General features: G+C 40.6%; 2 protein-coding genes across 4 annotated transcripts in view; one reads left to right on the top strand and one right to left on the bottom strand.

Annotated features, from left to right (window-relative positions):
* The window catches only part of si:dkey-246i14.3 (ephrin A4), a 43,590-nt gene extending 37,505 nt beyond the window's left edge, over positions 1–6,085 (top strand). Inside the window, exons 4-5 of the mRNA XM_053887157.1 lie at positions 2,059–2,085; positions 2,989–6,085. Coding sequence (XP_053743132.1) covers positions 2,059–2,085; positions 2,989–3,080 — 119 coding nt within the window. The 3' untranslated portion in view covers positions 3,081–6,085. The remainder of the gene's footprint in view (positions 1–2,058; positions 2,086–2,988) is intronic.
* An 8,390-nt stretch (positions 6,086–14,475) lies between these two features.
* flad1 (flavin adenine dinucleotide synthetase 1) lies at positions 14,476–23,717 on the bottom strand. Of its 3 annotated transcripts, none has more exons than XM_053887740.1 (11): positions 23,418–23,717; positions 22,513–22,601; positions 22,280–22,445; positions 21,533–21,910; positions 21,256–21,369; positions 20,918–21,185; positions 20,686–20,833; positions 19,687–19,785; positions 19,411–19,600; positions 18,303–18,376; positions 14,476–17,876 (listed from the first exon to the last, which is right to left on the bottom strand). In XM_053887740.1, exons 2-11 carry the CDS (start codon positions 22,518–22,520, stop codon positions 17,741–17,743), a joined length of 1,581 nt encoding a protein of 526 aa, XP_053743715.1. In that variant the 5' UTR covers positions 22,521–22,601; positions 23,418–23,717; the 3' UTR covers positions 14,476–17,740. The 3 variants fall into 3 exon arrangements, with proteins under 3 accessions (XP_053743715.1, XP_053743717.1, XP_053743716.1); XM_053887742.1 differs by having other exon boundaries at positions 23,366–23,419; XM_053887741.1 differs by lacking the exon at positions 23,418–23,717 and adding an exon at positions 23,058–23,403.
* Between the last annotated feature and the right edge of the window lie 349 nt (positions 23,718–24,066).

The raw sequence follows: 24,066 nt of genomic DNA, 5'->3' as shown, positions 1-24,066 counted from the left end.
ACTGCAGAATCACATGTTGATTTAAATATTTTATATGAAATCTGAATTGAAATGGAAAAAAACACAAATGAAGCCAACTAAATAAAAAAGAAAAATACAATGAAATATTCCAAACGATATTTCACAAAAAAGAATAAAAGTTGAATAAAAACTAGTGGTGGGACTTTCTTAATAAATCACAAATTACAATTTAATTTAATCTAATGTAATTTAATTTGAATACTATAATAATAACAACAACAATAATAATAATAAAAATAATAATTTGAATAATATAACTTGAATATAGCCACCATCGTGATTTATTGTGTCATTGTCAAACTGATGCAAAATAAACAATATTTTGTTGTTTAAATGTATATATGGGTCCATCATTTCATTCAGTAACATACCAAATTCATTCAAATTGAAAAATGTGGCTTCTTGTGGCAAATATTCTCATATGATTAATCTGCGATTAATTGAGATTAATTAATCACATATTCGCGAATTAATTATATTAATTTTTTAATCAAACCCCACCCCTGAAAAATACACTTAAGTATTACAATAAAAATTCCAAACGATATTTCACAAAAACAAAATAAAAGTTTCAAATTGCACTGAATAAAAACACAAATCAAATCGCATTTAAAATCTAAGAATTAAATACAAATGAGAAATTTAAAGCAAAAATAATCTATTGAAAGAAGCAAAATCAAATCCAGACCAAAAATTGTAGTCAACTGAAATGAAACACAAATATAGATATTATGAAAATGACAATTCAAATGAAACGTTTGAAAAACTAATGGACAGCGGCAAAGCAGTTTGTGCTAATGTGAATATTTTTAATCCATTTTGATTTTTGAAAAAGTGGTTGTTGGGTGTAATAGTCTTGAACTGGGAGGTTTTTTTTCAGTCCGTTTCCTGCCTACACACACACACACACACACACACACACACACACACAGCGATGCCCAGTCGCAGCATGCTATTTAATGCTTCGTTAACCCCTTGATGGCTGTTAGTTGTTGAGGTGTGGGAGTAATTTAGTGGTCGGTGTCTGTCGATGCAACATGTTGCAGCAGAGACCTGTAGGTTCATGGCCTCAGATGTTCCCGGAACGCTCCTCAGCCCTCAATTAATAAACCCTCCTCGTTGTGCTCGCCGTGACTCGACCGCTCTCTCTAATAATCTCAGTCCGGTCAGTGAGCGATGCCGTTGTAGAAACATCAATACACACTTGTCGGTGTGTGTTTGTGTGTCTGCGGTGGACACAAACCTGAGATCGATTTAATAACAGCTGTGTCCGTGCAGCCCCATCCCTCTTCTCCGACCCCTCCGTCCTCACACCGGCGTTTCACTGACCGCGCCTTTCTTTCCCCTAAAACTGTTTCCACCTTTCACTCTCAGTATGCTTTTGCCCTCCGTCTCTCTCTCTCTCTCTCTCTCCACAGGCCCTTCCCTCCATCTCTCCATCCTTCTCTCCATTATTTCCTTTTAGTCCGCCCCCTGCTGAGAAAGTGACGCCCAGACACAAACACCACCGTCTCCTTTCACTCCCTCCCTTCTCTCTCTGTCTGACCTTGTTTCAATCTTCGCAACCTTCTATTCTTCTGCCGTACTTTCTCACTCAGGTCGCCACTGCTCCGCCTTTCATCCACTGTCCACTTCTTGGTTTCGCCCTGTCATGTTGAATTTTCTTGCTTCTGCACCCGTTTCTCCCCATTTCCTGTATCCCCTTCGCTGTAGTCTGGATCATTCGCACCCTCACTCATTTACATAACACCATCTTTTCCTGTTGCCGTGCCTCTCACACTCTTTTTTCATCCGACCTTTAAGAGAATTTGCATAGGGGACATATTTATGGTTGCACCGGCAGTCAGTACTCATTTTTCATGGCGTTAGTCTTTGAGTAATGGTAAATAGCTCCCCCTGGTCATTTGTCTGTTTCTCGTTTTTTCTTCTGCCGCGCTGTACTTTTATTGAGAAAGTTAAGTGAGCAAAAATGATTCATCAGCAATTTCTTTCTTTCCCTCAACTTTACAATAATCACATGTTTCTTCTCCACTGCAGCTTCGGAGGGTTCCCAGCAAATACAAGGTGAGAAACTCAGCCCTCAATGTTAATGTTGTGCGTGCTGCCGCTCACTTTTTTTGCACTTTTGATGACCAAACATGTCACACGTGGTGCCCTCTAAAATCGTGAGGAAATCGAACAAGAAAGTTGGAGCGACTCTGAAGCAGACGTCCAAGAGTTTGATGAATAAAAAAATAAACTTTGAGGCTTGAGATAATGTCACTCACTAGTTTGGATGTCAAACTCAAAGCAAAACAAGGCCCATAATGCACTGCAACAGTTGTCACAAGAGACTATTCCAGAGTAGTCCAATCCAAGTCAAATTGCCATTTGTGATTCGCTGAGGCTGTCATGGTGGAACTGCAGACTCATGTCACGAGTGAGTCCAGAACCAAACTTGAACAGGAAACAAACATGGCGGTGAAGCAAGTTAATAAAGAACCAGGAAACCCTGTCCAGTGACACACACAGGAGCGTAAAACATTCAAGGAACCAGGAAACAGGAAGTTAAAACCATGTGTCAGGAGATGTGAAATTCAAAAACAAATCAATATGGTTATAAAAATACTAAGAGAGAAAGAATTAAAAAGGCCAAATGCTGTTTGACGGCTCCAGTAGGGTGTGTGTTCTCGCGGTCGAGTTCGTTGGCGGCTCGCTGTGTGAAAGCAGACCTCTGCTGGAGATCATTAGGACCTTTGAAAACCAGTTAGAGAATCTTAAAATCACTTTGACACAGCCCAACTGTAAACATCAAAGAGAAGTACATGTGAAATATTTAGATTTCAGTTCTGTGGATCAGAACCAGACTTGCGTTCTGGTCGGAGCCAGACTCTAATAGTCGGGCTGGGACTCAATTTTTCTTCACCAACACTGACTTCTGGTTTTCTGAAGGATTGTGTGCCTGTGCTGATACTTCTTCTGTTCCAGGCACAGCACCGTACAGCAGCGGCCGTCCCTCCAGAACAGCTTCACTCCCGCTGTTGGTGACCGTCCTGCTCCATCTCTTACTGACCACCTGAGCCCTTCGCCCGTCCACGATGCTGACTCTGCACCGTTCTTCGCCACGTACTATCGTCCAGTCATGAGCTTATAAGCGCCACAGTTCTTCATGATCAGGACCAATTAGGACTCTCCATCTCTCAGGAACTGACTCCGAACAATCGGCCTTTTTAAAGTAATCTTTCTGGATCACAGAAATGTGTTTACCTCCTTTCAGTGGCCAAAAAAAAACAGTGCACTGACGCTGACATTTGACTTTTCTCATGTTTACACTTGTATTTTAATACGATAAAAGACGTGTGTTAGCGACACAATGATCAGACTGGTGAGGCTGCTGCGCCCCCTTATGGGATCAAATTACTTTTTTTTTTTTTTTTTTAATCCAAACCTAGGAGTGGCTGTGGTGGTGAGTTTGCTGTACAGATATGCAACCGTTTTTCTATCTTTTTCCACAAAGAATTTGTTTAGATAGTTAATATATTCTCCCAAATGATGTACATTAGCAATATTCTAGTTTTAGTTCACCTTTTTTAATCATTATTTAAACCCTGATTTATTTTCCTGCTTTTATTCATGTAGTTTATCGTCGATCGTCTTAACCCTCGCGCAGCAATACGGACATTCGTCTGTTTGTCCTGGTTCCGCCTTTCATCTTTACTTTGCGCCTGTGCTGTCCAAAAAGTTTTTTTTTTTTGTCATTGGAATTTGAAAAAAAATGTCCCAAATTTGGGGTTGCTTTTATGAATCACCTAGCGTCATTTTTTTTCATCCGTTTCAGCAGTTTTATTATTATTATTTTTAAATCTGTTCAACCCAGAGAAATGCACCCCGGTCTGATACACATCTTATGTTAGAAAGCACCAGTGAAAACAAGTTATTTAACTGGCATTTAAGGGGTTTGTGTGTTCAAATATTTGAAGGAAAATGTTGCCGAACAATCAGAAAAGGACTCTTTATCTTGGCAACTGGGATGAGAAGTGTTTTTAATCTGATATATTGTCACCACTAGTGACGTTCTAGAGTGAGTGAGTTGGACCTTGTGGTTAAAATACCAAAAATTTTACTGCTACTTCAATATTTTAAGTAATGGATAACTGAGTCGATGATTTGATGCCTTATTCACGGAGCACTATCTATGAGATGTTAGAGTCAGAATCATCCTGCTTGTGGTAGATTTGTCCGCAATGTTCTGTATTTTCATGATTCTTGTGTTTTTATTTGTGTCGTCCTGCTCCTGCTTTCACATTTTTGTGAAGAAAATTGCTTCTTCTGTGAAGAGCTGACTGCAATCTGAGCCTTTTTCATTACTACCGCGGCGACTCGACACGTGAGTGCATTAATAAAAGATTGAGGTCAGCTGGTTTTGTTTATTTGACGTATCTGCCACAACTTTATTTGTGGAACACACGCATCCACACACACACACACACACCGAGGAAAGACTCGGGAGAATGCAGATAAGGAGACTTCTGGGACTCAAGATGACCTTGTGGTTAAAAAAGGTTGTTGTAATGCGAGAAACAGACGGGGATATTGAGCCGAGTTTTTATCTGCATGCAGCTTGAAGAGATAAGATACCCAATAGACTCCTGGTATTAATTGACTCCCAAGCCAATATGTCCGTCCCAAAATGTTTGTTTTAGTCAACGCGGTGGTGTGAGGACATATATATATATATGTATTTATATAGATAGATATAGATTGATATTATTATTATATAATTTGTTTTTTTCATCAGTCATCAAATTTTATTCTTAATATAGTAGGGGGTTATTTTTTGGTCCACTTTGCCTCACGCTCTGGATCACACATGTGCTGTGATAAAACAAGATGTGGGTTTCGACTGTCTATGTCATGTAATTTATGATTTATTTGCTTGTGAACACACGTAATTATTAGGACTACAAATCAAACGTCAGATGTATGAGGTCACAGCAGAATGCTGAACTACAGGTACTATCAAAACTATCAGAGGTAGAAGCTAGCAAACATTAGGTGACATTGTTAGACATCTCTCCATTGACTCCTTTGGACAAGTCATGGTCCTTTCACAGTCCACTACTGATGTTTGAAGTTTCATCTTTCTTACTCCTAATACATTGCAAAGCATAATAGGGTATGTTTCAAATGAACCACACATAAGACTCTTATTTTGAAAGTGGGCTTCTGCATCTTATACACACCCCAAAGGCAGTGTTCAGTGTTGCTTGTTGACGCATTAGGCTTTCCATTGAGGCATGTTCTGCCTTCCGCGGCATATCCTGACACAGCAGGCAGCGCGTCTCGGTCAAGAAAGATGGAGGTAAAGCCATGGGATGGTGATCCTTTCACGCAACATGTAGCAGGTAATAACATGTAATAACTCAGTATACGAAGCCCCTCAAACTACAGTAGCATAAGGGCAACAGATACAACATGTGTATATCAAGTGACATCCAATATTATTCAGAAGAGACCTTCATTTACAGATATACTGACACACCCCAGGCGTAGAAGAGACCTGCTGAGAAATGTTTAACAAAACCATCTTTTTGCATGCAAGATCATGAAATTGTGTTCTTATATTCACACTTGCTAATTCAACCTTTTCTGTGTCACAATCTCATCTCATCGTCGTGTTTGCGTTTCGTCTCCCTGATGATGATGATGGCGCATCGTCCCTAAACACGGGGCTAGACATCCAAATAAATGCATTTCCATTTATATAGTCTATAATGTGGGAGCTGTTCAGAAGCCAGAGAAGCAATTTTACTGGATAACAGCGCTAATGCTTCTATTTCATGGTGTGTGATGACATGTTTGTCACTCTTGTTTGGAAGCAGCTTCCCTTTCAACCTTCAAGTGGAAATCGCTGAAGTTTGGGTTTACACTTTTTGAAGAGATTCATGAAATCAAGATATGAGGTTGATCTTTTATTGACTGGAGGATTCTCAGTTTACCTTTTTTTTTTAACCTTTTTTCAAGCTGCTCAGTTTTGTTTTGTTCATGAAAATAACTGACAACTGCTGAATGCTTAAAATCCATCTGTATGTTTTTACTGTTACTGTTAAATTAATAAAAACAAGTCCTGGCAAAAAATAAAACAAAACTACTGTTTTTATTATTATTCTAATCTACTGAAAACGTTTTTATTTTCCTCAATTATACATAATAAAATGATGTACATGATTTTTATAAAATATTATATATTATAATGATATGAATGTAATATTATTACAAATGCTAAGATAATACAAAGTGTTTTGCATAGCAATACATAATTCATTGAAATTTAATTTATCATATTTAAAGTTTAATTTATTCTGTTTTAATAGCAACAAAAAAATACATTCAATTGAACAAAGGAAAAAGTTGCAAGCTGACAGAAAATTCTGTATGTATGAAATGTATGAAATATATCTTATTAAATGAAAATTGTAAATGATAAAATTGTGTTTCTACATGACACTTTTCTTCTAGCTATTCTCATTATTATTATTAGTAGTAGTAGTAGTAGTAGTAGTAGTAGTAGTAGTAATAGTATATTTCATGTTTTTGTCACAAATTAAGCTATAAACTATATTCTGTCAGAGATTTTGCGCTGGAAAGAAATATATTATACATATTATAATACACATATAATATTTTACAGTTGAAAATCAAAACATGTTATAGTCAACTGAATACGGCCTGAAGGTTGTTGCAGATTACTATCTTGTGGATTCACTTCAAAACTATTCCCTTCAAAAACCGCTGTGAATAAATCCTTTTGAAATAAAGTTTTAAATCTGCCATGCTGCCCATGACTGTGTGTTTAAAATGAGCTTGTGTAAATCATAACTTTCACTCCTTTGACAAGAAAGAAACGTCAACAAACAAGATGTTTGTGTCGTGGCAGAATGAAATGTGGTTCCTCCTCCCACAGAAACATGACGATTATGGACTGATGCTGCCACGTTATATAAATGTGGACAGTCATAAAAATTCCATGTCAGAGTTTCCACCATGGCATGCGGAGATAAATGTAGCATCGCTCTTACAAAACCATACTGTTCACGTGCTGCGTGACATTTACAAATGTGCTTGGGAGAGAGCTCTTGTTTTCACTGGATTCAGACTTGAACAGGCAACACTTTCCATATCACAAGACTGGAGACGGCTCTTTATCAGGATCTAATGTGAAACACATGAGGCCAAAACAGCCTCTCCATTTGGCCTTTGCTGTGTACAACACATTCAGGTTCCAGGATTCTGTACTTGGGTAGCTGGACCTTAACACATCACAGTTAAATTACAGAATTTAAATTACCATGCTGGGAAATTAATTTCTCAGCAGCCTTAACAAGGCGACAGTCAAAAGAGAATATTACTTCGTGCTTGATAAAACAGCAAAATAAAATGCTTTGGATGAAAGTCAGTGCTTTATATGCAGAGTCAAGGCAGTGTGTTGGGAATCACTTATTTCCTTGATCAAACCTCAACAAAAAAATCTATTGCCAAAGTCGTGTCTCCATGGTTGGCCACCATCTCAACCTCATACGTCCACAGTCGACCTGAAGAACCGTCTTCTGCTCACGGTGCATAGAATTGATTCTATAAATCATTTGGGATTATTATTAATATAACTAAATGCTTAAGATGTCTAACTACATGTATATACAATGGATACAATACTGTAATATCCAGAAGGATTCCACACAAGTCAGAGCAGGATGTAGTCCAGTAGGTTTTTATTTCACCAACAGACAACTATTTAACAGGTATTACAATACGATTCACCCAATGTAGCAACAATGCAACATCAGGTGAAACAAAAGGGGTCACACAAATAAGATATTCAAACAGAAGAATACCAACCCCAAAAGAAACATCACTGGGAGCCTAAGTCTCCGCCCCTTCCAGGCGGTTCAACTGAATGGAAGTCTATGGCGATATAAAAGTTATTTTCACATCCTCTTTGCCTCATGCCCTGGATCACACACATGCTGCTACAAACAATGATGTGGGTTTCGACTACGTCTAGTGAAAATATGTAATTATTTGGACAGAAAATCAAATGTTGCCTGTGTGACGTCACAGAGGAAACCCACTGCTATGATGCAAGTAGAAGGCCGTGACTTAGCTCCCCATCATGACATGACTTGAAATGCACATTTTTTATTGTCAAAACTTCCTCCTTTGCTTCCTAGTTTCTCAGTTGGATCCCGTTAAACAGTTACGATGGTCAGGCTCCATTTTTAGGGCAAATTATCTGGAGGAATTCACTTTTAACTCACCCCAGACTTAAGGTTTCTCTTCTAGGATTTAGAGTTCAAATAAATAGGCATTTACCATCCTTAGATAGGAAGGAGCAAAATCGGGACCAAAGGCTTTTCAGAATTTTCTTTTATCTCCTGCGTGGGGTCTTGTACGAATTTAAAAAAAAGAGGTTTGAGCTCTTAGCGGAGTGTTTTCTAGTTTGATCTGTGACCTCTCCCTCGTTCCCCTGCCTCTCGTACCCTGGAACACAGCTAGTACACATCCTCCAGCAGCCCTCCAGCATCACTACCCTCAATGCAACATAAACTTGTATTCTCACTTGCTTGACCTGAATTATTATGGTTTAAAAACAGCGATAACCAGACAATAATTAAATCCAAAATGAATGATTCAGATTCTATTCAGATTTTCATATGAAGATCAGAAAAACTGAAATCTGAATTCCGAGTTGAAAAAACGCCAAGGACCTCAAACAGTTTGAGGCGTCTGGTCGTGTTTTTCACCACACTTCCCAGTGCCCCCCTCTGGGTCTCAGCCTTGTTCCTGTCTCTGTGTCCATTTAATGAAGTGAAGATGAAGAACAATCGTCCCAGCCTGCACGGCTCTCTGACATCTCTTGCAGATGTTGCATGGACGGAACTGTATAATCAGATTTAGAGAAAAGACGAACATGAAATCCTTCACACACTCCAGGAGGCGGTTTACGTCACTCGCAGACTCCCTCTCTGTTTAGTCTGAACAGCTTAACTTCTCTATGAAGTTTGAGCCAAAACTTCTGTATTAGTGACTAGTTGTTTTAATGCACTCCCTCTGACAAACTGGTCGTGTGGCAGGAGAGGTTTGCGACGGAGTACCAGACAGTGATCAGTGAGATGTGAGGGCATTTTTTCTCACGTATGTCAGTGAAATCAAACGTCATCTCTTCAGTATTTCTTCTAGAATGTTTGAATCATTATTACCTTTATGAAATTTTCATGGCGAGGGTTTGTGGTGGGGCTGCTGGTGCTTAGGTGGTGAATACAAGAGCGATGGAATTATTGAAGCACAGGCAGTTTCTGGGTCACACAGAAAAAAAAAAATACAAAAGGTTTCATCTTTGAACTTCAGGTTGTTAACTACCTGCTCAGTTACGAATTAACAGCAACTTGCTGCTTGTTTTAGTGACATCTGAGGCTGTTTTCTTCTCCTCACTGAAGTCCTCCAAACAATGTCACTGCAAATAAAACTGCTCTGTTTAGATCAAGGTATAATTTGTTTATTATTTTAACCTAGGAAACAGAACCGAGGAGCATCATTTGTGCAATTATCAAGACTCAATTCATTCAGTCGGATCCCAGTGCGGCAACAATCACTTCATTTCCCCAACAAACAGAACCTTCCTCTGATTCTCACAGTTGGAGGTGATCAGTCATGAACAGAAAACAAACACACATTTGCCTTCAATGACGACGCTGGTGAGGCTCAGTTGCGAACGTTTAAATCATTAGATGATGAATGACTGTGGATCTGTGCGCAGGCCTCTTTCATCCATTCACCCGGGGAAGTTTTGGACTTGTTACAGTCTTGTGATCATGGAGGCACATTGAAGTTATTGCTTTGACCTCATTTTCAATCAGGCACCTGATTCGACTCTCTCTTGGCAGAATGGATCAAGCACTCGCTCCCAGACCCCAAAAAAAGTCTTCTTCTTCATCTCCGTCTTCTCCAAATTACACAGGAGTTACATGAATGCCTGTATTTTTGCGTGGCCTACATTCTCAAACTCTTGTTGGACGGTTGGCTCTGGCAAACACTGAGGAGTGAATCACCACTGAATTTATCATCTGGGAAGAAGCTCCTAGTTTGCACTAGCCACAACGCTGAAGTTCACTTCATCCTTCGCTCATGCATCACCATCTGGTCTTCTGCTGCAGCTGTCACAGCCAGGAACATTCCTCCATCCATCAGACAGGGGGGCAGACTCAACCCGCCACTTGTGTACTGTACATCCCAGGGCTGTGAGAATGACTGAGGAAAAAAGAGGCCAATATATTGTTTTCAGAACCACCGTACATTCACTTTTTCGCGTCCTGTAGCTTTCTCTGGACAAATGCACCATCCTCTCACAGGTCTACAAGTATATCTCTCAAATGGATCACAAATGAATTCAGGAACAGCAACAGAGCCAAGTGCAATTCAGGTAAACTATTACAATACGAATACTGAAAGAGCTTGACTGAAATGTACAACAAGGACTGTTATAGCCACTGGGTTAACATCATCGATGACATTGAGGGTTGTACAGGAGTAGAAGAACTGCAGTGACGTCAGATATTGTTTATTCAATCCTGCTTCAGCTGTGTTTTCTTCAGCTCCGTCTAAACTGAGGTCTCTAATAACGTATGGTCTCACGGTAACAACGTAGCTCCAAACCTGTACTGGCAGAAGGTGTTCTTGTAAACTGTTAATGCATATAAATGGCTTTGTGTTTTTATTAAGCATGAATAATACAACACACTTATGTCAAAGCCAACTCCCTGCTTGAAGTCGCGGTGTAGTAAACTCCTCAGTTTGAGGACAGTTGAAAAGATATTATATTCTCTATCTTAAATCTATGTCTGCCAGTGTTTTGCTTTCAAAAGGTGGGTCTCACTTTAGATTAAGGAACATTTATTACCCAATTTTAATCACCTATTCGTTTTATACTCTTGTATTATATTAGCTTGTAAATAATCATTGTAAAGCAGTTATTACTATCTTATTACCCTGCAATAGTCACAGAACGTTTACTCTAAATAACAACATTATTCCAAAGTATTCATTGTAAACAAACAAGTAATTAGTTCAAAGTATTTTACTGTTAAATTTCATATGGCATCTAGTCACAGCTGCAGTGCCAGGACCCTAAGAAATGTGTGATGGCAGAGAAAATGTGGTACTTACCTCAGCTACCCTGAACTCCGAACACTACAGCCTGTCTGGCTGGTTCCACCTGGGTCCTCCTCCAAGCACAATGGCTCTACTCTTTCGTTCTCCTCCCACTCTTGTTATCCAGTGACTAGCTATATTTTTGATTCCGAAACGGAGTGGGTGAGTTCCATGTATTTCCCATGGTAAAAATTGCTTTCAGTTAAAAGCATTCCAGGTGATGACAGTCCATTCACTGATCTGTGGAGCACATATTGCACATAGGTTGTCTCTTAAAGGATTGGAGTAGACTGTAAGGAACATTTTTATGAGGAAGGAAATGAGATCGACAGGTGGGTATGACACGTATTTTAATCCTCCACTGTAGGGTTAAAATGAGATTTGCTTTTGAAAAATAAGTTACATGAACTTCACCTTATGATCAAACTTCTTAGTCCGGTGGGCTCTCACTTCAATGTGTAAATGAATTTGACTGTGACTTCAATTCCTCTACTGGTCAGATATGGTTACTGCACTTGTTCACTGGAGTTATGTTTCTCCTCGATCATTGTAATGTGCCACCGACCGAAAACTGTAATTAATTCAATAATGTGTTCATTCATCAGCTACAACTCACAATGAAGTGTCGAAGGGTGTTGGTGCCAATCCCAGCGGGATAATGCAAAGACTCCTGATTGACTCTGACTCGGCCCAGACATGGGGAATGCCGTTTGCTCGGCACATTCGGCAATACGAGTTTCAACCAGATTTGACAAGAGAGGGGAAAGTTCACTTACATAACCACCCAGTCACAATATGACAGACCTTCACGGTGAGTTCAAAACTGCACAAAATAAACCGGAGTCAGTGAGAACATTGACTCTGCCTTGACTCCTTCTCCAAATCACTTGTCATTTTCAGATTCATTTTAATACTATGCATGTCTTTCTTCCACTTGTTCCACTGCCAGATCACATGACTTCAAATAGAGGGAAATAAATAAGTAAAATAAATGAATACCTGGACAACATGTTTGAACTGAGCCACTGAAGACGTGTAAAAAGGTACATTTTTATGTTCACAGCAACAACAGATGTTTTGTTCACCAGTTTGCATGACAACTGATGGGTGAAGTTGTCGAACCGATTCACCTGGAATTGTAGAATTTCAAGGATAAAAAGGCCCAAAGGATGATGATCTCAACAACCAAGGTCACATGGTGAGTCCATTGTGTGCTTTCTCCCTCTTTGTTTTTAGAAGTAGTCTCAACAAACCGGGCTTACTCGTCTCACTGTTGTTGCTCTTTCGGTTTTAGACAGCGCAGTTATTTCTCAGACGCTTCCAGCTGTCACACAAACAAAGACAAATGCGGACGGAGCAGATTTCGACACAGGAGGAGTGCGTGCACATTAGCTGCTTGTGCTTGGTTCTTCTTGTAAACAGATCCGAGGAAGCGTTCCACAGTTTTAATGGGAAATCAATTCAGTCCTGGTCAAACTTCCCTTATATATCAATATCTGTGTCCTATACTGATGAAAAAGGCAACCTCCATTGGCAGCATGTCGGGGTTAAAGTCAGCAATGGGATGGTGCTCCGTTCATTCGATGTTTAATAATGTGTCAAATTGCTGTTTAAAAGCCAGGAGAACACCAAGAGAAGACACATGAGTTGGTGTCTAGTTTTATCTATGTCCCATCTCAGGATAGTGCTGCCTCTGGAAGCTGACCTTTGGTAAGCGGAAGAAGATGGATGGGTTGATCCAGAGACACAGCAGCACCTCTACATGAGACCCAAGGTCTTCCAGCCCCCTTTGGACCTAAAACCCAAGAAAGTTTAACGCTCATAGTCAGAGTGATCTTCTCAGCTCCAATGTGAGCAATACTCTTTTTTTTTCTGCCACCCAGGAGTAGAAGAGACAATGAAGGTGGCCTGGACATTTCACGGACGTCAAGTTGTCTGGATTTGGAGGAAGCATTTTTCATCTAAAGTATCTCTTGTGAGCAGTTTTCTTTGTTCGAAGCCACAGCAAAAACAAGGAAGTTTCTTGATCCACTTCTAATCTTGTTGGGGAGCGTTACTCGACTCTGGTCGCCGCTCTTATCTTGTTGAAGTTTCAGCTCGGTTGATGTGAGCTGCTTTTCTGTGGCCTTTCCACACTGTGGCTCTTTACATTAAAGCCGGTCCACTCTCAGAGACTGTGCGTGCTGATAAGAGCAGGGGGTCTGCCAGACTGTGACTCGTGACAAACTTGGGATTATGAGGCTGCTTTTTATTTCAACATCCCAAAAGCAGTTACAAATGAGCTGCGTCAGTCACACTCCACAGGCAACAAGCAAAGAAATCTTCTTCGAACCACACTCCTCGGTCTTTCTCTCCCACTTTCACCCTCGCCTAAAATGTCACACTTTGATCGCCGACATTCCATTTATGATGATCGGCTCGGTTGGCTTTACACCGGTTGGTAATTTGGAGAGATTCAAAGGCCTTGCTTCTCTTTCTTAACAAAGAGGTGTCTATTCATCCTTCCAGTTAAGCATCAGTCCCCGGACAGAGGATGAATTGCTGTCTCATGCTGCTCCACCCGCTTTACACTCCAGGAACCGGAGGAGAATTGGATTATAGAGAGTTCTTTAAAGAAGAGCATCACAGGCACCTGAACCGGCTCACATATGAGGATCAGACGGAGATGCTTCACTCTGATATTTAAGTCATGGACTGGAATCGGGAGAATGAGGAATTATGCAAACAAACTCAACTTTTTTGGGGAAAACGTGTCGCCCAAAATCAGATTTTTTTTGTCTGTGTTCTGTCACACCATATCATCTTCATTTATTTTTTTATCCATTGCTGTTTCAAATTAAGAACAGAACGTCCAGACATTGTAGAAATATTTTAAAAGTGTATAACAAGCATTTTTTGGTTTCAAACTTTATTCTTCGTCTCCTCAATTTTTCAGTTTTTCTCTCTTCACAGTTATTAAACTAACATCTCATGTTATTTCTATTTTAATTGGTCATTTGCATTTAAAAGCCATCTTTCTTGAGAATGTATTTCACTTTGTATTAAACACAACCTCATATTTCGGAATCTGTTTTGAAGCCTGTATGATTCTTAAGCTCATGCAGAAGTGGAAGAATTTAGATTTTTTTTTTTATACAGCAATGGAAGATGTGAAAGAGCAGATTACTGCAGGTTTTGGGGGAGGAAGTATGTCAAGAAGAAAGACACACATAACCATATTTTGTTTTAATACTGTATTATCATCCTCTCTGCATCACGATACTTGAGTTGGAATACAATAATATCGAGATACATCATGATATCACAATATTCTAATGCATTGTGATATGAAAGCCAACTTATAAATAACATATCATATAATTAAAATAAATATACAATTATTGAAAACTTGAGGAACAGATTGAAAGAGAGAAAGATTGTGTTCTTGTACAAACAGACAGCTGTGATGTGAATCAGAGACATACATTTTAAGACATTCCCACATCAGCTGAAGAAGAACATGCAGGTGAGATCACAGCAAAACCAACATGGCAAATCATTTCTTTTTGTGCTCCCCAAAACTGTGACAGCTTCAGAGCCACAATCAAACTTTCGAAGGAAGATCAAAACAAACGGTGAGAATAAGAAGAGGAAGGAAGTGATTTGAAGATAAATATTGATAAAGCCATGAAGGAAGGAACCTGCAGGGGAGATTAAAAAAGATCAGCAGGAAACCATGAAGGACATTGGAACAAAGAGGAGAATCATAACTAAAAATACCAGGACGTCGGAACCAATTTCGAAGTCTGTGTGATTCTTGAGCTCACGCGGAAGTGGAAGTATTTAGATTTTTTTTTATATATATATAGCGATGGAAGAAGTAAAAGAGCAGACTTGAGAAGGTTTTGGATTTCTGAGGAAGTACGTCAAGAAGAAAGAACGACAAGATAAAGATGTGAGTTCGCTATTCAGAGTCGATTTGAAACATAAAAATTGGCTGTAGCTATTCATTCATCATGAAGTTCTAGTGTTCTTTCATTACCAGGCCACAGAGATTTCATACGCAAAGCTCTCCGTAGAGGACATCCATGTAACGCAAGGGTGTAACTCAAAGGGCCGGGGTGGTGCAGGTGAACACTAACAAACCAGGCTTGTGTCCCGCTGTGCTGGGGGATTGTGACCCGGGCTTCTTGTGAGGTTGTGTCTGATGCAACTAAGTACTAGACGAAGGAAAAGACGAAGGCAGCTTGTATAGCAGAGAGAAGATGAGTTGTGTAATTGCTGAAGGACAAAAGCAACTCAACAAAAATAGGTTTCATCGATGTCCTGTTCTTGATAATACACTTGTTTGAGCATCATCAAAGTCACTGAAAATGAATATCAATTATTAATTTACTAGATGACCAGCTCAGACTTTTAGGTCAGAACTTCGCAACAGATATTTTGCTTCACAGTTTTGCCTTTTTTAAACTTTGAATAGCACCTAGAAATGTTACTACGTTGTGGCAATTGCAGAGAATTGTTTAGGCTACTTGCAAATACTGATGTGGGCAGCAAAATTTAGAGAACAGAAAACTGAATCCATGGACTCCACCCAAGGAGATTGACAAGCACTTGTCCTGCAGTTGGAACGACAGTGTGTGTGTCACATTGTGACTCCATGATGAAATGTTTCCTGCCAGCATGCACAACACCGTGTGGTCCCATCTGGGAGTTCTTTCATTCTGTTTTAAACGTGTTTGAATCCATGATAGTAAAACATCCAACGTTGTTGTGTGACTTAAACTATGTATCTTGTGTGTTGTTCGTCAGAATACATATAAAGGTTTTCTCCCGAGTGACCACTGATATCATACACAGAACTTCCAATGGAGACAACTACATCGCCGAGTAGTTTGTCTAGTGTGTGTGTGTCTCAGCTGCAATGCTCTGTGTCACCCTTAGTGGTGCTAAAGCACCAGACCTTCTGACCTGCAAGTGAAACGTGGAGCCCTTACTTTTCTTGATTCTGAAATTCTTGAGAAAAGAAGTTAACCTCCCGCCAGCCCCACCCCCATATATTTAGATATCTGATGGGGCATTTATTTCAGTTTGTGTGAGAATTTCCTGACCAGCGCAAACCTGTCAAGCTGCAGCTCGACCCACCGCCAGCATCGACAGGTGAACATGGAGTTTGAGCATTGACATTTTAGATTGGTTGTTAAAAACACACTAAATAGCCTATTATTTTCTTTGTAATCTCAAACCGGCTCACGGTGAAGTGCGATCAATTTCGCTGTAAGCAAACCGGCAAACTTACATGAGCATGCCCTGGCCATGGCTTGAACTCTAAAGTGAACGGACCCACCAACAACATTTTGGTGATGGGGGCCCTTTTTTCTGGTTTGGAAAAAAAGAGCCCCCATCACCAAAATGTCTGCCTCGAACTCAAAAGGCTCCTACAGTGCAAAAGCAGCTATTAAGCGACGACCTTGTTTCACAGTGTGTAACTGATGCTGTCAGCTTCCCCTTGCGCTTTGTTCATGTTGGCCAAGTTTGCGGCACACATAGGCACAGAGGTGATGCTGGGGCGTCTATTCAGTCACAATCATGAGCCATATTGCGGTCTGTGAAGAAGAACTGCTGTGAATGGCAGCGCTAAAAGCACGGGCTGCAGTCGTTCACACAAACATCATAATTGTAGACAATGTTCCGGTGTATTTATGGCGGCAGCCAAAACACAAACCATTAGGTTTTCTGATTACACAGCCTCACTTCATCGCCTCTTTTATTACTGTTATCATGAATAAATCAAGCAGGCCGCGACGCCCGGACAGATCAGTTTGTGGGGGCCGTGTGGAAGGTGGTAATTGCTGGTCCAACGGCGTGTGCAGCCCTGCGGTGGCCTCGTAAGCATCCCGCTTTATTAGATCGGCCCGTATCGATCCAGCCTGCTCGCTGTTGACTAATCTCCAGACGAGGAGAGAGAGAGCGCGAGGATCGATGGGCTTGGATTCAATCATGTCTGGAAACAGAGACGGTAATATATTGTAATCGCCACGGCTAAATGGAAAACGTGAGAACATCGCGCCCGTGAGGTCCACGAGGAGAACTACAAGATGAGGGCGCGTGAGCTGAGACGACGGAGGAGATTCACAGACTGATGGATCAATAGCAGCCTGCCGGTTGACCTTCACCGGCCCATCCGCACGCCGAGTCTTCTGAAACCAGATTTAGTCAAAACCTTTCCACATTATTTACTAATAAGTTTTGATGCAGGCCGTCTTTCCAGGCAGCTGGCCGTAATTGGATTTAGAAATAAGACAAATGGATTGGTGAATGAGATCAATCAAGCTCTGCAGGCGACCATCTGCATGTGAGACCTAAAATAGTAACATGACAACAGCGAGGGATGACACTGATCGATGCTTTATGCAGCAACAAAAGAGGCTCATTATTCAGTAACACACACACCTTTTCTATTGATTAACACAGACGGCTTCTTGTTGGTGTGAGACATAATAACCAGAATAGCCTGCGTCTTTTGGCTTCATACTAAAAAAAGGTCACAGCATTGTCATGCTCGCGAGGTTCGTTCCTCATCTTCGTTCTCCAGCTGGTATGCTGGCTTGTAGCGGGTCACCCCTCGAGCGTCCACCACCTGGAGCACTGGGTTTCTACAGGTGTTGTCCATGCTGCCAAGTGAAGTGTACCTGCACAATACAGCCAGCATCACCGAGAGAAACTGGGAAAAAAACACCTGGCCATCCACTCCAGCTTTTTTACTAGTTTTAAATGTGTTTTGAGACCTGATTCATATGACCACACATAGTTTCGCATGCAACCAAAATGATACTGCAAGTGCTCTTAATCTCATCACATCCTACTGATATAACAAAGACATCACTTCACAGGTTGCATCGCTAACAAAAAACACAGTGAAGTTTGGACATCTAGTTAGTATGAAAAAAAGGCTCCAGCTAGTGTGAAGACTCAAGTCTCTCCTGATCAAACACTGAATCAGAGCCTCTGTATCTTCTGATGATAATCACTGAGAGTGTCACGCATTAAACCGCTCTTCACTGCTTTATATAGTTTGCTCTAAGAGCAGCCGTTCAACAAAGAGAAAGAGCTCTTACCCTTTGTCATACAGGATACAGTAGGGAACGTACAACGTCCTCAGAAAGGCCCAGATGTCGTGATAACTCCAGTCCTGCAACATAAAACCCAAGCATTGTCGGGTGAAATCATTTTCTTTTTCTGAAATCTGTAGATGAACTGTGTTTTGGGAGAACAGAAATTTGTGGGACCTAGGGACTTATGATTATTATCATTATTATTATAAAAACATTCACACCAGCAGTGCTGCCAAAGACGCTGACCTCCATGTGGCTTTGTTTTTAACATCAAGTGACATCTAGTGGTGTGCTCACATCATGTCGCTTCATCGGTAAGTGAATCAAATGATCAAACCAAACTTCAGCATAACGCCACAGTTTTAACAAGACAAACAAAAATAAGCTCAATGAAAACTGGCAAAGGTTTCATTTCAAAACCTAAGAATTGGAGTTTTACTAATGAAATCATTTCAATATTTGTCTTGATTTATTACCAACAGGATTCTCTCACTAACTCAACATCTGTATGACTCACACAAACCCCGAGACCACACACAAGAAGCTGCGGAACAACGTGAGCATGGATTCATTCGTTGTGCCATTTGATGTTTCCGACATAACTTTTGAATTACAGTCTTCCATTGCGGTCTGTCGACATTTATATGACAAAAAAAAGAGAGCATTTTATAGTTGTTCCTGACATATTTCAAAGAAAAAATAGAAGTTCAAAACGACAGCAAAACTGAGAGATTTATACGGTTCTCAATGATAAGACAATGACTGCATTAAACCTAACTATATTTTTTATTAATATTCCACCATTATAAGTTTATACATTATATATACTGTCTGGATTTTTTTGGATTGAAAAAAAATCACTATTATTATGCGCTCACAGGGCCAAATTGTTATCTCAGATTCAACAATTTAATGTCAAGCTATCGTTGGTTCAAAGACTTGCATCCATATTACAGTCTATACACAGCTCCCACACAGCAGGGGTCAATCTGAAAGCCTGCCATCATGAACCTAAAAAGACAGGCCTCCCCTTGTCTGTGGTAACATACTAACACGAACCAAACCCGTCACATATTTGACACCTAGTTTCTCTGACAAGTGTGATTCTCACCAGCAGAGGGTTGACCCTCATGTAGTCTGGCCAGCCGGGGTCAGTGGGACACATGGGTGTAAGCGTGTGAGAATAGGGGTCAGTCCTCCTCGTGCCCATCAGGACAGCTTTCAGCTCTGGTTTCCTCTCCTGCACCTCGCTCAGTGCCTGCCGGATATTGCCTTCCACTGAGAACAGGTCCAAGTCATATCTGAGGCAGAAGTGAGTGAGACCTTGGAATAAACCATGGGAAACTGAAACAGAACTACAGCACTGATGACTCCTCAGCCATGTCACCTCTTTATCGTATCCTGGAGGAATCGCTCCATTTCTGGGAATGGAGAGACAATGCGGATGTAAAGAGCTTTCACCTTGTCTTTCCCATCAGGATAGCGCCTGAGTGAAGGAGAGAGACAAGTGTGATGGGACATGAAAGGGTGCGATAGAAGGATAGCTGGAGAACCACACATGCCTACTTTTGCTTACAGGAATAAGAATTATCAGTGATCAGGTGCATCACTCATACATGTTTAAATTCAGGCACTTGTGACTGAAATGAAAAAGAATTGCATATCGACTGATATCCTCTAAATATGACCTGGATCCCCTATGTGTGATTGGCCGATGACTCAAAATGTAAACACTTTTCCTCGGTTTTCTAGCATATATCTTGTCAGGAAATTATTGCTGTTATGAAGAGGTTTTCAAGCCAAGCCCAGCTAGTTAGGGGACCATGTGACCCATCCAGGACAGACTGAGGAACAAGAGAATGACTCATATATCATATAACAAATTTCATTCCTTTTCAAATGAATGTCACAGGTTTAAGTCCACTGGGACTCAAACCCACAGCCTGCAGGTTACTTGGCACCCAGAGGATGTTTTCCTCCTGTTTTATTTGATTTTATTCCAAAGCACTTTCCTAGTTGGTGGGATCCCCACTGGAACACCATGGAAATAAAGTTGATTCTGATACTTTCACTTATGTGGCCATGGCTTATGACTGGTTCTGAGACATTTATTGCCAAGTCAGCATATTAGCAATATTAGCAGTATTAATACATACTAGCAATGTTAGTCACTTAGCAGGTCAAGTTGGCTCCATAATCTGGTCAAAACAATTCTCTACAGTGCTTTCAATGTGTGCAGCCTTGCTATGTTAACATTGGCAAACAAAAGCCAAATAGGATTTCTGTGTGAGAACAGAGAGGTTGAAATGTAATGTTGAAATACCACAGTCCCGAGACGCCTTATTGGTTACTGATTTTGCCTTAACTATTTTGGGATTTCTTTTACCGTTTCACAGCAGCATAGTAGAGATGCAGCAGAGCCGTGCAGTCTTTGCCTCCGTTGAAGCCGACACATATTTGCTCTGAAGAGTACTGATCCAGTGCCATTTCAATAGTTTTCAGAGCACAATGAACTTTTTTACCCAGTGGGGAACCTTTCGCAGCAAGGTGAAAAGATTGAAAAATAAACCTCAATATCTTTACTCATAAAGAGGCTTCTCTGTGATGAGTCATCTTACCTGTGTTGGCTAGTCCGTACACCTCAGCAGGAGCGATAGTCACTGGGTCGGTGACTAAAGGCACTACACTTCCCTCAGGCAACACGTCCACCAACTGGCCCCGTGCTTTCTCCACCTCTTCTATGCTATTAGAGTCCAGCACCAGCCGGACTCTGTGGTAGTTGCTCAGCCAGTCCGGGTACGAGCCCAGAGCCACTTTCTTTCCCCAATCATCCTGAAGTTTAGTCAACACTTGAGCGATGTCAGTTTCATCAGCGTCCACAAACACCTGAAACAAAGAAACGTGATCAGCACATTTACGTTACATAACAATGTTTAATAACGTTTTTTTTTTTTACCTCACGTGTGTGAAAAGTGGTACCAGAAGCAGCAAAGAGATGCTCCGCCCCACAGAACGTTCTTTCTAACAATGATGGGATCCCAGGAAATATGAAGACATTCCGTACACTCACCTGGAAACCAAAGAGTTCAGACAGAATCAAAACATTACAATGTTTAAGGATTCCAGCAAAAACTTTAAAGCTATAGGTGATGAAGCTATAGCCGCTATGTAGTTTGCTAAATTGGAGGTATTGCAACTGTCTTCAAAAGACAGCAGTCTGTTCAATCACTCACCAGTGGGTAGCGAAGAGGCTTCCCAGTCTGAGGGTCAGTTCCATAGTTGAGTTTAGCAGAGCGAGGCACCATCGCCAACTTCATTGGGGCACTATCCTTATCTACTGCACCGAAGAACTCCTTTACCAACATGGAGAGCTCTGGGTGACAATAAACCTCCTCCTTAAAAGCCATGGCAACGCTCTGAAAGGTTACATCATCATGGGTGGGCCCTATTCCTCCGGAGGTGATGAGGTGAGTGTACTGAGAGGAAAGCACGGCAACTTCTTTGGAAATAACCTCCGGTACGTCCGGCACCACTGTGATCCGCTGCACGGCCACGCCAAGCTTCCGCAGCCCTCTTGTGAGAAAGGTGCTGTTGGTGTCGACTGTGTGGCCCTGAACGTGAAATGAAGACAGGCGCGATGAGCTTGCATTACAAACCATCACTTGGATGTCAAACACAAGGACTCTGTAGTGACGTCAAGGTTTGGAATTACAAAAAAAAAAAAAAAAAAAAAAAAAAGCAGTGACAGAATGAGCATATATCACAGTGGAGACGTGGCATTGGACTGAAATCAAAGGCCTTGTGTTTAAAACACAAATCAACAACTTGATGGGACGTGACAAACTTGTCCTTTGAAATAGAAAAGCAACGGCATCTCATACAGATGAAATTGTTCGGGTACTTTTCTCAAAGCTGCAGTCACTAGTGCGCTCAAAATAAAATCTAAATGTGATATAGGGGAGCAGTGAAGAACATTTTACCTTCAGTATCTCATCTCCAATAATAAGAATAGCAGCAGTGGGACCATCACTGTTGGCAGACAATGGATTTGAATCCGGAAAGTTGGTGGACATGGCTGCTGTGCTTAGGTGAGCCGCTATTCTGCTCAAGCGCACCGCAGCTCTACTCAACGCGGGCAACTCCAGGCTGGAAGAGTTGAAAAACAACTTGTGAACCAGAAGGAGAGGTTTTGTTTTTCTTTTTTTTACCTTACATCAACATGAAGAATCCATAGGCAATATTGCAAAATATATCACCGCAGCTCAGACTTCTTCTCCCTCCTAGTTACCAAGCAGGGATATCCTTTGATAAGGGAGGCAGAATTTAAAAAAATATTAGATGATAGATATTAGATGGGTACCACACACATATAAGAACTTCAAAAAAGAAGAAGAAAAAAGAAGTCTATAATCTCAACACTTGGTGGCTTACACATTTTTAACCTGACAATAATTTAAAAAATTTTAGTGCGCTGCATTTTCACATTTCAAACTAAAGAAAGTCAACCAGATGTGAATGATTTATAATAACTTGAAATGCAATGTGATCAAGATCTTGCCGTATGGTTTAATTTTCTGTTCTTGTTGGTTGTCAGCAAGACTCTATAGATGCTGTATTGAATTGGTGCAACCATTCACCTAAATAGAGGCAGTTCAAATTTCAACATGGTTTCTCGGGCATCATTATTGAAGACTTATGTAACGTTCAACGTGATACAGTTGTTGTTGTGTTATGTTCAACTTGTGTTTACAAACTCACTTTCGGCCGCAGAAATGAGAGTTGATCATTTGTCACAGGATTGAGGAACTTAAACCTGGGCTGTATCAAAGCCTAAAGACACGAATTATCTCTACGTGCACCCAGTATTTATATAGCATACATAACCCTAATAAAATATCGACAGTATAACATAAACGTTATCTCGATGTGTTGGACCAGCAGTCAATGAATAGATCTAAACTCGGTTGTCCTTCAACATAAAAACATTATTTGTTCTTGAACGTGTAGTTAGAGGCAACAGCCCAGAGCACGAAAGATAACCTATCGAATAGGTACGGTTTCTCTACCTCAACAAAACACGACATGAATTGAAGACGAAGTAAAGCCCAGAAAACTCACTTGTCTTGTAACATATCCTTGAAGCAATCGTCACGTTGGACTATCCAATAGCTCACAAGAACACGTCTTCGCAGCCAATCGTATCTCTGAAGGCTGATCTTACGCCCAATTGCGGAAATGATTCGGCTTGTCATTTGTTACAATAATAGTTCGATATAAACACAAATGTGTTTTTTTAAGCAGTCGCTTTCCACAGTTTGCTTTCAAAATTTAGCTACAGCAGCGGTTCTGCAGCGCAACTCTCTATTGCGGAGGAATCGCTGCAATGCAATGATGCCCAAGGGCTAATGCTAAAGGTATATCTTCTTCTTTACTGTCGCCATTGAGCGTTTATTTACTGTAGCGCCTCTATTGGTCCGGGTGACGACAAGCAGGTTCTAAAACTGCTTCACCGAAGTTGATGTTGCTGCGGCTGTTCTGGTTCTGCCCCGCCTGTATTCTAAGGTAATTCCATCTTCAGTGCTATTGACAAAAAATAAACCATCTATTTATCTCCAAACTGTGAATTTAATTTTACCGATTAAAAGCCAATAATCACTTAATCAAAAATAAAGTTTGCCAATTATACTATATTTATAAAGTATATATGATCAGTTCATATCGTTCGACTGTTAGCAGTATTTTGTAGCAGTGTGCTTAAATAAAATCC

The sequence above is a fragment of the Synchiropus splendidus genome, chromosome 15 (assembly GCF_027744825.2).
Source record: "Synchiropus splendidus isolate RoL2022-P1 chromosome 15, RoL_Sspl_1.0, whole genome shotgun sequence".
In the NCBI taxonomy this organism is placed as follows: domain Eukaryota; kingdom Metazoa; phylum Chordata; class Actinopteri; order Syngnathiformes; family Callionymidae; genus Synchiropus; species Synchiropus splendidus.
Note: the sequence above shows the minus strand (reverse complement) of the source record. Positions and strands in the feature narration are given on the sequence as shown.

What these genes read in the sequence shown, in the direction of transcription:
- flad1 (XM_053887740.1), bottom strand. An exon ending in TTGGAGATGAGATACTGAAG is followed by an intron (nt 21,911 to 22,279) that starts GTAAAATGTTCT and finishes TTTCACGTTCAG; the next exon opens with GGCCACACAGTCGACACCAA. An exon ending in TACTATGCTGCTGTGAAACG is followed by an intron (nt 19,786 to 20,685) that starts GTAAAAGAAATC and finishes TCCTTCACTCAG; the next exon opens with GCGCTATCCTGATGGGAAAG.